This window comes from Ovis aries, chromosome 12, assembly GCF_016772045.2.
Source record: "Ovis aries strain OAR_USU_Benz2616 breed Rambouillet chromosome 12, ARS-UI_Ramb_v3.0, whole genome shotgun sequence".
NCBI classification, from domain to species: Eukaryota; Metazoa; Chordata; class Mammalia; order Artiodactyla; family Bovidae; genus Ovis; species Ovis aries.
In genome coordinates this window covers 55,561,283-55,573,722 of record NC_056065.1, presented here as the reverse complement: position 1 = coordinate 55,573,722, position 12,440 = coordinate 55,561,283, and the positions used below count along the sequence as shown (strand labels likewise).

The 12,440-nt window shown below is 39.3% G+C and overlaps 1 protein-coding gene across 1 annotated transcript; it reads right to left on the bottom strand.

The window, feature by feature from the left end:
* Positions 1-1,391: 1,391 nt before the first annotated feature.
* On the bottom strand, positions 1,392-12,197 carry CACYBP (calcyclin binding protein). Its single transcript, XM_004013817.5, has 6 exons — positions 11,996-12,197; positions 7,634-7,853; positions 5,061-5,157; positions 4,731-4,830; positions 3,376-3,473; positions 1,392-1,963 (listed from the first exon to the last, which is right to left on the bottom strand). Exons 1-6 carry the CDS (start codon positions 12,014-12,016, stop codon positions 1,807-1,809), a joined length of 693 nt encoding a protein of 230 aa, XP_004013866.1. The 5' UTR covers positions 12,017-12,197; the 3' UTR covers positions 1,392-1,806.
* Positions 12,198-12,440: the final 243 nt, after the last annotated feature.

The window sequence follows — 12,440 nt, the reverse complement described above, 5'->3', positions numbered from 1 at the left end:
GATTGCTCCCATCCCATCTCTTTTCTTTCCCTATTGGTGGCCATTTTTATTAGTTTTGAATTTTTTCTTCCATTGTCTATTTCTATGCAAATACATACATATATTGCTGCTAAGTCACTTCAGTCATGTCCAACTGTGACCCCATAGATGGCAGCCCACCAGGCTCCCCTGTCCCTGGAGTTCTCCAGGCAAGAACACTGGAGTGGGTTGCCATTTCCTTCTCCAATGCATGAAAGTGGTCGCTCAGTCGTGTCCAACCCTTAGCATGGACTGCAGCCTACCAGGCTCCTCTGTCCATTTGATTTTCCAGGCAACAGTCCTGGAGTGGATTGCCATTTCCTTCTCCAGGGGATCTTCCCAACCCAGGGATCGAACCCGGGTCTCCCGCATTGTAGACAGACGCTTTACCGTCTGAGCCACCAGGGAAATATGTATTAGGTATTCACATTTCTCACCCTTGCCAACAAAAGGTAGGTTTTAACACAAACAACGTTCTGCACTTTGCTTTTCCACTTACTGTATCCTGGTTGATCACTGTATATCAATATATGGAAACAATCTTCATTTTTTGGTGACTATCAGTACTTTCGGTGTAGATGTTTCAAAGTACTAGTTTACTCACCCATTCCCCTATGAATTGACATTCAGGTGTCTCCAATCTTGTGTATACCTCAGTATCACTCCAAATTTTTGCCAGTGTTATCTTTGGGAAAGAGCCTAGTAGAATTATGAAAGGATAAATACAGATATAATTCTGGTAAATACTACCAAGTATTCCTCTATACAAGTCTTTAAGCTTCTCAACCTTTTTAATCCATTACGATATATGTATTGCCCCATACTATTAACAGTCAGTTTGCTTTAGACTTTTAAAATTCTCTTCTGAACAAGGTACTTTTGTATATTAAAGGTCACTTACATTCCTTTTTCTAAGAAACTGTTAATAATTTTAGAATTCTTTCAATGTTTTTGGTTATTGTGGGGGGTTGTGCATCTTGCTCTTATCATTTTAGGAGGAATAATAACCTTTAAATAAACTAATACTCCTAAAAACCTGACATTTCTAACATACTCTTGGACAGAATAGCTTTACTAACTTTACTGAGCATAAAATACATGGATTTGCACATTTATTGCTGCTTTAGGGTTACTGTTTTTATAAGCCATCTATCTGATTCATAGCAAAACTTCCTTATTAGTACCACACAAATGTATTTGTCTATTATGTTTAGATTTAGTTCTAATTTATTCATAAATATCTTTAAGCCTAGAGAAAACTATGTGATTAGATTATTAGGCCATGGTGATACATGCTATATGCATTACTTAAGCTGTGGGAGTAAAGCGATGAACCTCTAATAACCACCTTAAAACACAGGTACAAATTTGCATTTTATGTAAAAATTCAGGCTTTATTTTTACTTATTCTTACACTGGTAGGAGCTGACGTCAGGAACTGAAAGGCAAGCACGAACTTTGTTTTCTACCTTAGCTGAACAATATTACACACAATGTGGCATTTTCATTAGGCAAGATTTGCTTTTTTACATTTCACACCAGAATACAACATTACTCTTCTTGAATAAAATGACCTGGTTACTAAAGAAACCATCCATGGAGGAAGTGTTTAATAAGCCTATTTTATTTAAATAAATCCTCCAGCAGGAAGTGGAGAATTCATTGCCTTTACTTAGAAGAAGGCTGTTTAAGTAGTTATATGTCAGATTTATTTGTGCAGCTCGGCAACATTTCCTTATTGGAAACATCATTTTTCCACATCACAGTTCCCAAAAAGACTTTAAAGTCTCAGAAGTCTGTATCTCCTTTGGCTTGCTTCTCTCTTGATTCCACCCAGGCTTTATTAATGGTTCGCTTCATATCATCATCTCCATCTTCATAGATTTTCTTTAGAACATTCATTAATCCCTCACTAGGATCTGTTTCAGTGTCATAGGAGGGCTTTCTATTAAAAAAACACACACAATAAATAGTGGAGGAATATATATGTTAACATTTTATACCTTATGATTACTAAGTACAGAGAGACAAATTAGGCTGTAGGAAGTATATGAGATAAGAGCCAGACAGTATCCTCAAAGAAAGGATACAAACATGCACGAATTTATCTAAGACAATATACACCCACACTTAGCTCATCAAAGAATGGTCATCAAAAACAGTAAGGGACCCTGGCATTTCAGGTGAGTTTTAGCAGGAAAGGTAAGTAAATAATCATTTACCTTTCTGAACTGCTTTAATGTTTTAAAGCCATGTCTCGTGTATTATGAAAATTTCATTGAGAGAAAAATAAACATACATTATAACACATAGGCACATACTGAAGCACATATATATTTTAATTAGAAAAGCCTTCCTCTTAAGACTGGAATACAAGAGTCTTGGGCTTGGTGGTATAAAAGCACACTTCTAGTTCAATCAGTGTGCAAACTGGGCCCATTAACTTTTCCACTCACCTCATTAAGTGCCAGATTCTTGGAATACAATAACAGTAAGACAGGTTCCTATATTCAGGTGATCCATTCTAGATTTAAAAGCAATTCCACAGATAATGCCTAACTCTTAGCCAACCACAACCCAAATGCCCAGTGGCTATGAGAAGGGGGGTAAGAGATGTGGATGGCTAACTGACTCAGTGTAATACATCACCACTGCAGGAGAACAGAGGAATGTTTGACTAATAATGGCAGTAGCTCTGAATAAACATTTTTTTCAGAATAGCCGTTACTAAGTAGGATAAAAACGTTCTCTTTTTCACTCTATACCAGTGATGGTGGTGGTGGTTTAGTCGCTAAATCGTGTCCGACTCTTGCGACCCCATGAACTGTAGCCCACCAGGCTCCTTTGTCCATGGAATTTTCCAAGCAAGAATACTGGAGTGGATTGCCATTTCCTTCTCCAGGGGATCTTCCCGACCCAGGAATCGAACCCAGGTCTCCTGCATTGCAGGCAGATTCTTTACCGACTGAGCTACGAGGGAAGCCCAGCAGTGATAGTGAAATTCTAATTATATAGCAGAAACTTGTGGAACTCAAAAACTGTATATGGGTATCTGGGCTACTCTAACTACTGAAACACAATCTCTGTATAGAAGTACCACAGCCCCAGGTTAAGAACTGGCAAAAACCACCAACCACAAGTACAAAGACCTCCTTAAGAAGCAACCTGCTAGACACATGCCCTCTTCTGGTGCCCTCTGACAAGCTGAAAGCACACATAACTGGGTTGGTTAGTCAGAGGACATTAGAAGGTAAGTGGTCCAATTATAGACTATAATACAAATAACAGACCATTACCAATGAAAATCTATAATCCTAGTAAAAATATAATTCTCAAAATCAATGAAAATAGACTCACTCTTTCTCTTTGCATTCTTTTTCAACCTGAGTCAGGTAGTCCCACCGTGTGTTTTCTGCTTTCTTTCTACATAAGATCAGAACTGTATCTGTCTTGACCTAGGAAAAAAGTAGAAAACAGGTACAACTTAGAATACATGGTGATAAGCATGAATATTTATAATATAATTATTTACTCAATTACTTGAGTTACTGTTATGTACAGGACCTGTTTAGGTGTTAGTAATAGTTTTATAAATAGGCTGGAGTCTGAGGACTCATGGAGAAATGAAATCATATACAAGTAAAACTGGAATGCCTTCAAATACTAGGTGCTATCAAAAGAGGGTATTAATGGGACTGGGGGAGATTAAAGAGGATATTAATGGGGACTAGGGAAGGAAGTTCACTTGGAAAGCCTTTCTGAGGTGAAATTTGAGCTGTGGCCCAAGATCCAGCAAAAGAGGGCCTTCCAGGCAGTTGACATGGCAAGGAGAAAGGCTCCAAGAAGGGATGATTTTGGTGTATTTGAAAATGAGGAGGAATGCTGGATTCTGATGACTGAAGGACAGAATAATATGGTAAGAGCAGTCAGTCATGCAGAAAATCATGTCAGGCAGTACTGGTTAAGGAGTTTGGAAGGTGAATATGCGAAAAGAGCAAGAATATACAACCCTTTCAACAAATAGTCATATGATTCTAGGAGTTCTTTGAGTACTACCTTCAACTATGCCATTAGTGGACAAAGGAAGGAGCAGGAAATCATAAGCTGATCATTAAACTATATTCTAATGTCCCCTTTCAGCTGCTTCATAACTATGTAAACACAGCAGAATGGCGCATCTATACACCAGAGGCATTAAACTTCATTTATTTAAATTAGGTAGAAAAGAGAGATCAATCAGCAAAAAATATTTTCAGATACTTAATTTCAATTTTGGGAAACAAATTTTATTCCCATTGTACAAATGAAAAAACTGAGGAACAAAATGAAGTGAGCTGCCAAAGGTCACAATAAGTGATAAACCTGGCATTAAAACCCAAGTCTCATTCTTAGCTATTTTCTGTTTGTTCAATACCCTCCTGATTCTAATGCACTATTCTTATAATCTACTTTTCTAAAGCAGGAGCTGGCAAACTTCTTCTGTAAAGAGCTACTAGATAAATCTACCATTTCAGGCTTTGTGGGCCATATGGTGTGCTGTAGCTACTTAAACTTGCCGTTGTAGCACAAAAGTAGCCACAAACAACACGTACACAGGTGAGCACGGGTATATCCAAAAAAAACTTTAAGAAACAAGCAGCAGAATAAGGTAATTCCAGTTCATCTTCATTTCATAAGATTTCACAATATTATGACCAAAAACGTAAACTTACCTTTTTTGAACTGCCTTCCACAGAGATGGGTTTCAAGAGATTGTTCACAATCATGGAGTAACTCTTCCCACTTAGGTTCTTTACCAAAAGATCAAATGACCTACAACACAATAGTGAGCACATTATCTTTCTGGTTCTATAAAAGGGGATAATCAGTTCCTGTGGAAAACAAGCCACAATTCTATTTTACAATGTGCGTTTGGCCATCTCAGAGCAGAAGACTCAACCTTTAAAGCAGATGTAAAGGATGATTAATACTCAAGTGGGATTTCAGAAACTGCAAAGGAAAGGGGCCATCATAAAGCAATATTCTCCACTGTGAGAACTCACCTCTCTGTGAAATTCACCTGCACACTCTCAGCAGGCACTTGATGAACTCCAGGTAAGGTAATGTAGATTTTCACAAACTTATCTGACTGGTCCCATCCTGGTAACAGTAACAACAGAAAACAACAGGAGTAAAGCCTGATATTATCTCTGGAACAACAAATGCATATAGTTCATTAAAAAAATTCAGATAATTATCTAATTCCATAATCATCCACTTCTCTAAGCAGTTCAACAAATGCAATTCTAGCTTCCTCAATCCCTTTCCCTGATTAAGCAGAATATAAATTTAGAGTCAAATTCAACCAAATACATCAAATTTGACTAACCTAATAACATCTAAAAAATGTTATTTCAGTATATATTATCAAACTATTTGGTCTCTAACCTAGATGAATTGTTTACAGAAAACACACAAACATCATATAAAAAGCATATTACATAACAAAATGTATTTTTATGTATTTATTGTATACTATATATATATGACATTTTCTTACCTGGTCCAGTAGAATAGAAATGTAGTGTTTAAAAAAAAAAATGTGCTAGAGGGTTCTGGAGAACTTCCATCTTCCCCACCAACAACAGTTTCTCCCTAAACACAAACCTCTCTAGTTAAGATGCCATAACCCTACCACATTCAGGCCAGTTTTCTACAGTCAAAGTACTTAGCATATTTCCTACCGTACTGCAGCACAGCACTTAAACACAGCACTTAAACTTTTTTGCTATGACAATACTCAAAACACATGATGACCTTCATCTCTCTCTCTCTATGTCCTTTGCTCATACAATTCTCTTTTCTTCACCACTGCTGAATGCACCTTTTAAACTGAGATGTTTCTTCTAATTCTCCCTGACTCTTACCTTCCAGCAGAGTTATTTTATCAGCTATAGTCTCATAATACTTTATAAAGCTTTATTTGGTTAAGCAAGTATTTATTAAGTACTTACTATGTGCTAGATATTGAGAGCACAAAGAAAAAAAGATTATCCCTGCCTTCATGAGAGCTCATTCCTCAGACTTCAAGCTGTACTGCTTCCAAAACAAAGTCTACAGTCAACTGAGGAAAAATGGTATTATGACATTGTTATGGTACCAGGTGTATGTCTATGTCCCAACCACACCATGAGTAGGGACTGGGTCTTGCTCACTGTTGTGTATTCACAAGCCCAAGTACAATACAAGATATGAGATGCTCAAAAATGTTTTTTGAATTTAACTGGGTTCCCTTCCTCAGTTAATATGGGTGGTTGTTTGGCAAAGTGAAATAAGAAACAGGAAGACAAAAAGCTGTCCATATATATGAAACTAGCCATCATCAAAAAATCTACAAACAACAAATGCTGGAGAGGGTATGGAGCAAAGGGAACCCTCCTCCACTGCTGGTGGGAATGTAAAGTGGTGTAGTCGCAGAGGAGAGCAGTCTGGAGGTTCGGAATTACCATACAATCCAGCAGTCTCGCTTATGGGCATATACCCAGAGAAAACCATAATTCAAAAGATACATGCGTCCCAATGTTCACTGATGCACTATTTACAATAGCCAGGACATGGAAGGAACCTAGATGTCATCTAGAGGAATGAATAAAGATGTGGTACATACATACAATGGAATATTACTCAGCATAAAAAGGAACCAAACTGTGCCATTCGCAGAGATGTGAGTGGACCCAGAGATTGTCTCAGAGTGAAGGGAGTCAGAAAGAGAAAAACGGTATAGGTGAACTTACCAGCAAAGTAAAAATAAGACACACAGACACAGAGAACACACACAGATACCAAGGGGGAATGGGGTGGTGGTGGTGGGATGGATTGGGATTTACATACATACACTGCTGTGTATAAAACAGATAGGTAATAAGAACCGACTATATAGTATAGGGAACTCGATTCAGTGCTGTGGTGACCTAAATGGGAAGGAAATCCAAAAAAGAGGGGACGTAAGTATACCCATAGCCAGTTCACTTTGCTGTACAACAGAAACTAATACAACATTGTAAAGCAACTATACTCCAGTAAAAAAAACACTATATATATGAAAATTCAGCAAATCTAAAAAAAAGTGTATATATACACACACACAAGAAAAAAGTTTAAATAGCAAGCTAACATATATCAATATATCACTATTACCAATGAGTTGGAAATACTGAATGCTTACAATTTTAATGTAAAATAAACAAGTATTGATTAATGCTTTTCCAGTTCAGTTTAAAAATATTAACTGTACATGTGTTTTATTGGGACATGCAATATATCCCTTATAAAATATTGTATTCTAAACAGTATTATGGTTATTACTGGAGTATCTCTGGGTTTTTTTCTATTATCCAAATTTTCTTTGATAAACACAGACACAAAGCTGGGTCCACATATACTGAATATATTTCAGAATACGTTCCTTTTTAATCTCTTAAAAAACATCTTATTAAATAAGAGCTGATGGGTCCTCTATTTCAAATCACCAAAAACACTCACTCAAAACTTTTCAAAAATGACTGTTAGTCACTGTTGAAGAACAGGCCTCCTCAGAGGCAGAAAGAGCTGGATGTGATGTGGGGGCAAGTCATACCGTAATTACTGATTTTCACTGTATATCCTGTTGTAATAGGAGCAACCACAGCAGCTGGCTTCTCATTTTCTGTAAGTTCTGCTTTCCTCTGTGATTTCTGCTGCATCTTATTCTTCATTTCTATCTCAATCTTGGATTTTTCAGCTGTCAGGGCATCACGTACTCTTTTCCTAGTGGCTTTTTCCAGTAGCACCTTCACCTCTTCTAGATCTTTCTGGAGCTGTGTTAAAATAAAAGATAAATTAGATATGATAAATAAGATAGTCTGATATTGTACATATTGATCATTTCAACTTACTGAACTAAAAGCTAAGAATAAGAGGGTCACTTAAATTTTCTAGGATTGGTAGCAACTAGGGGGAGCCTGGTGGGCTGCCGTCTATGGGGTCACGCGGAGTCAGACACGACTGAAGTGACTTAGCAGTAGCAGGATTCTTTCCTCCAGCCTATGAATTGTAAATAACTCAAGCTCCCTTTCTTTTAAAAAGGAAAACTTGGAATTAACAATAGGTAATCAAGCCAGATTTTTCCAGTTTGGTAGTCTGTTTGCTATCTGCCTTTGTTTTCAAAATTTTATTTACAAGATATGTTTGTGATTTATAAATATTTCCTGATAAGATGAATAAATTCAACAAAAAGGGATTCATGGATTTCATTGTAACATGCGGTCCTGTCATCAGATATTAGGAATTTTTTAAATATTAAAATAAATGAGACCATGATAAGCATGGTGAAATGGTACAGCTACTTGACTGAGGTAATCCTCTACTTTCCCACCCCAAATAGTATAAATAAAAAAGTTTACTATTTTAAGACAAAAGATAAAAAAGACATATTTCTTCTAAGAAGTTGTCTGATTCTAAAGCTCCTGGTTAATTTTACCATCAGAAGTCTGGGACTTGGTTGCACAGTAGGGGGGAAAACCTGGGCAAACAATCCAACACACTCCTGGATCACTGAAAATGCCACCTGTTCTTTCTTCTCATGCCAATACATGGCCTACCCAAGTCTATTTCTATTTCTTTCTAGAGAGAGACCAAGACACTGTCAAAAAAATTAATGGGCTTAAAAACATTTTCCCATTTATCTTCTGACCTACTGCAAATGGATGAGACCTTTATAAACAAAGGATTCATTTTTGTTAAAATGACTTTACATTCTCACTTGATACTAGCAATTTGACAGGAAGACTGACATTATAGCCAGAGATCATGTAAGGTTCAATATAAAAATATTTAAATGCTTGATAACTTGGTATAATATCCAAAGTACAGCTTGAAAGTGTTTATGAGTCTTAGAAAATGCAATGACTTTTTGCATTTTTCATATGAATGCCTTTTACCCCAGGTCTTTTATCTCATTTAACTTAGATGCGCTTGTTTCACCTATCTGTAACTGCTAACTTGGTATAAAAAGTCCAACTGTGCCCACTCTCCTGTCCAAATTCTGTCACCACCTCCCAAAACTCATGTTACTAAGACAAAAATTGCAAACTCATCTTTTAAGCATAGTCCCAAGTTCCTTTTAGTTCAATCTTTTATGTTATCATGGTTTTAAAAATTCACGTTGTAATAACAGGATGACAAAAAAATTAAAATGCACAATGAGTATATTCTGTTTTCAGAGTAAGGACTTAACAAATGAAAATGTATAGTCTAAACAAGAGGTTTTACTTCTTGACTGAAATAGGAATCCTCTTTCTAGGAGAAAAAGAAACAGAATTATGCAAGAGATCCCTAAGCCCTCTCTACAGCCAGTCTAACTCTACAGAACTACAAAAATAAGATATCCACTCAAAGTCTGAAGCAACTTACAGCAGGCCTGTTTAAGGTATTCCTCAGTTCTCTGTTATTTGCAGAGATCTGACCAGTAAAATTGATCCTTTGGGACTTTTCCTGTACACCTACCTTAGATACAGCATTTCTTACCTAATTTGTCTAGGTATTCATTTGTTTTCCTTATGCAAAATCACATCTCCCTTTTATCCCTATTCGTAGTTTTTTATTTCCAAATTCTTCACTAGGAAGCATTAAAACCAAAGTGCCTCGAAACAGGCAGAAGACTTGTGCAGACATTTCTCCAAAGATATACAAATGGCCACCAAGCGCAAGAAAGGATGCTTCACATCATTAAGCAAACATATTAAATCCACTTCACATCCACTAGGATGACTAACAACAAATTCCAGCAAACAACAAGTGTTGGTGAGGAGGTGCAGAAATTGAAACCTCCATACACTGTTTGTGGCAATGTAAAATGGTGCACTTTGGAAAGGAGTTCAGCAGTTCCTTAGTTACTATGCGACCCTACAATTCCACTCCCAGATATATAACTAGAGATTTGAAAACCATATATCCACATAAAAAGCTGTATACAAGTATTCAGGGTGACACTGTTCTAGGGGCCCAAAGAGTGAAAATATCCAAGTGTCTATCAATTTATGAATAAAGAAAATGTGGTATATCCAAACAAAAGAATACTATTCAGCCATATAAAGAAATACATGCTTCACCAAGGAATGAACCTGAAAACATTATGCTAAGTAAAAGAAGCCAAAAAGCAAGTCATATACTGTACATTCCACTTTTATGAAATGCTCAGAATAGGCAAATCCATAGAGACACAACTAAACTGGTGGGTGCTGGCAGGAGGAGTAATGGGAAGTGACTGCTTAATGGCTGCTTGACAGATTTCTCTGAGGGCTGAAAAATTATACAGTGCTGCTGACTGCACAACGCTGTGAACATACTGAGAGGCACTGCACCGCATACTTGAGAATGGCTAAAGCCTGTGGATTTTATCTCAAAACCATAAATCCAAACTGTCCCTAAATGTATACACTGCAATTAGAAAGCTCCCTACTTTGAAGATGACTAATACTGAACTATCCATACATATCCATACTGTAAAGCCACTTCTTTATGGACCATAAAGAAGGCTGAGCACTGAAGAACTGTTGCTTTCCAATGGTGGTGTTGGAGAAGAATCTTCAGAGTCCCTTGGACTGCAAGATCAAACCAGTCAATCCTAAAGAAAATCAATCCTGAATATGCACTGGGAGGACTGATGCTGAAGCTCCAATATTCTGGCCACCTGATGTGAAGGACTGACTCATTGGAAAAGACCCTGATGCTGGGAAAGACTGAGGGTAAGGAAAAGGGGACAACAGAAGACAAGATCGTTGGATGGCATCACCGACTCGATGGACATAAATCTGAGCAAGCTCCAGGAGTTGGTGATGGATAGGGAAGCCTGGCATGCTGCAGTCCATGGGGTCGCAAAGAGTCGGACAAGACTGAGCGACTGAAAAACAAAAAAGCCACTTCAGAGACTCTTTCCTCAGGGCACATGGTACCATCAGGCCTGTATTTAACACATAACAAACTTGTAGCAAGTTATCTACAGTAACACACACATGCGCGTTTTCTTCATTTAAAGCAAATTTTCAGAATCACCGAAGTCAGTTGTGAGATTTCCCAGTCTTGCTCATATTAACCAGAAGATTTCCAAAGAACAAATCTAGTCAGTGGATACTCAACACTTTACTGTGAATAACAGTATTGACATCTTAAGTCAGAAAAAGAGCAAAGCAAGTTTATGATTCCCATTCTGTAACTGCGCAGTCTCCGAAAATGCTGCCTCTGTTCAGTTTACAAGGCTTAAAAGAGAAAAAGCTATTTACCACTACTAAGTTACAACTAACTTTCCAATTTATTCATTTCTGAAAACGCCTATGGCAGATTGCTGTTTTGCCAAGCACTGTTCTGAACATTTAGAACTCTTGGTCTTTACGACTCTATGAAATGGATACTACTGTAGCCCACAGAAGCACCATAACTTGTCCAAAGTCTGTGCAGAGAAAACATGACTAAGAGATTTAAGTGATAGGACCTAAAAATTCCCATTTCCAACCGCCCTCTACCACGGAACAACAGTTTTTGCAATCAGCTGTAATTTAACAAAGCTTCACGTCCTCAGGCTAGTGTAACGCAAGCAGAGGAGCCTGAGTATAACGTGAAGGTGACCAGCCCCCAGGTCCACCACCGCACCTACCTGCCACCGGGAACCACAACACATCTCCCGCTCACCCACCCACACCGAGCCGGTGAGGCGTCGCAAAGCAACTTTTCGGGGGGAAGTGGAGGCCCCGAGGCCCGCAGCGGCCGGGTCGGCACTGAGGCCGCTGCAGTTGGGCGGGTGGGAGGCCAGGCGGGAAGGGCGGGAACCCGAGGACGCAGGCGGGCGCGCCGACTGGCAAGTGCCGCCAGAGGCCGAAGGGCAGCTCCGCACAAGAAATGGACGAGACACGCAGCGGAAAGCTCCAGCAAGGCCGAGCGAGGAAGATGGGGCCGAACTCCTTACCTCTTCCAAAGCTGAAGACATGATCGGGCTGCGTCTGGCAAGGCCCGGGCTGCAGCGGCGTAGGACGGAGAACGGGAAACGCTACACCGAGCGCTCTCACCGCGAGCGCAGACAACACCGGCACGAGTAGCGGCGGATGCAGCCGGCGAACACACCTGACCCTGCGCGAGATCTCGGCCCGCCTCCCGCACGCGGCGCCTCTGGAACCTTCGCGAGTCCTTCGCCGCCGCCCAGCCAGCCTCAAGCACCGCCTACCGGGCAGGGCTCCGCCTCGCCTCTCCTGACCCCGCCCCACCCATCTCGTCTCTTAGCAACACTCCACTCTCGCGATCAAACCGGCAGTTCGAGAAGAGTAATGCCTCCACCTCCCAGCCCGGGAAACTCTACGGAGTATACTTTGACCCCGTTTGTCCCGCCCGCGCAGTCGCAGCTCGGAACTGCTGCC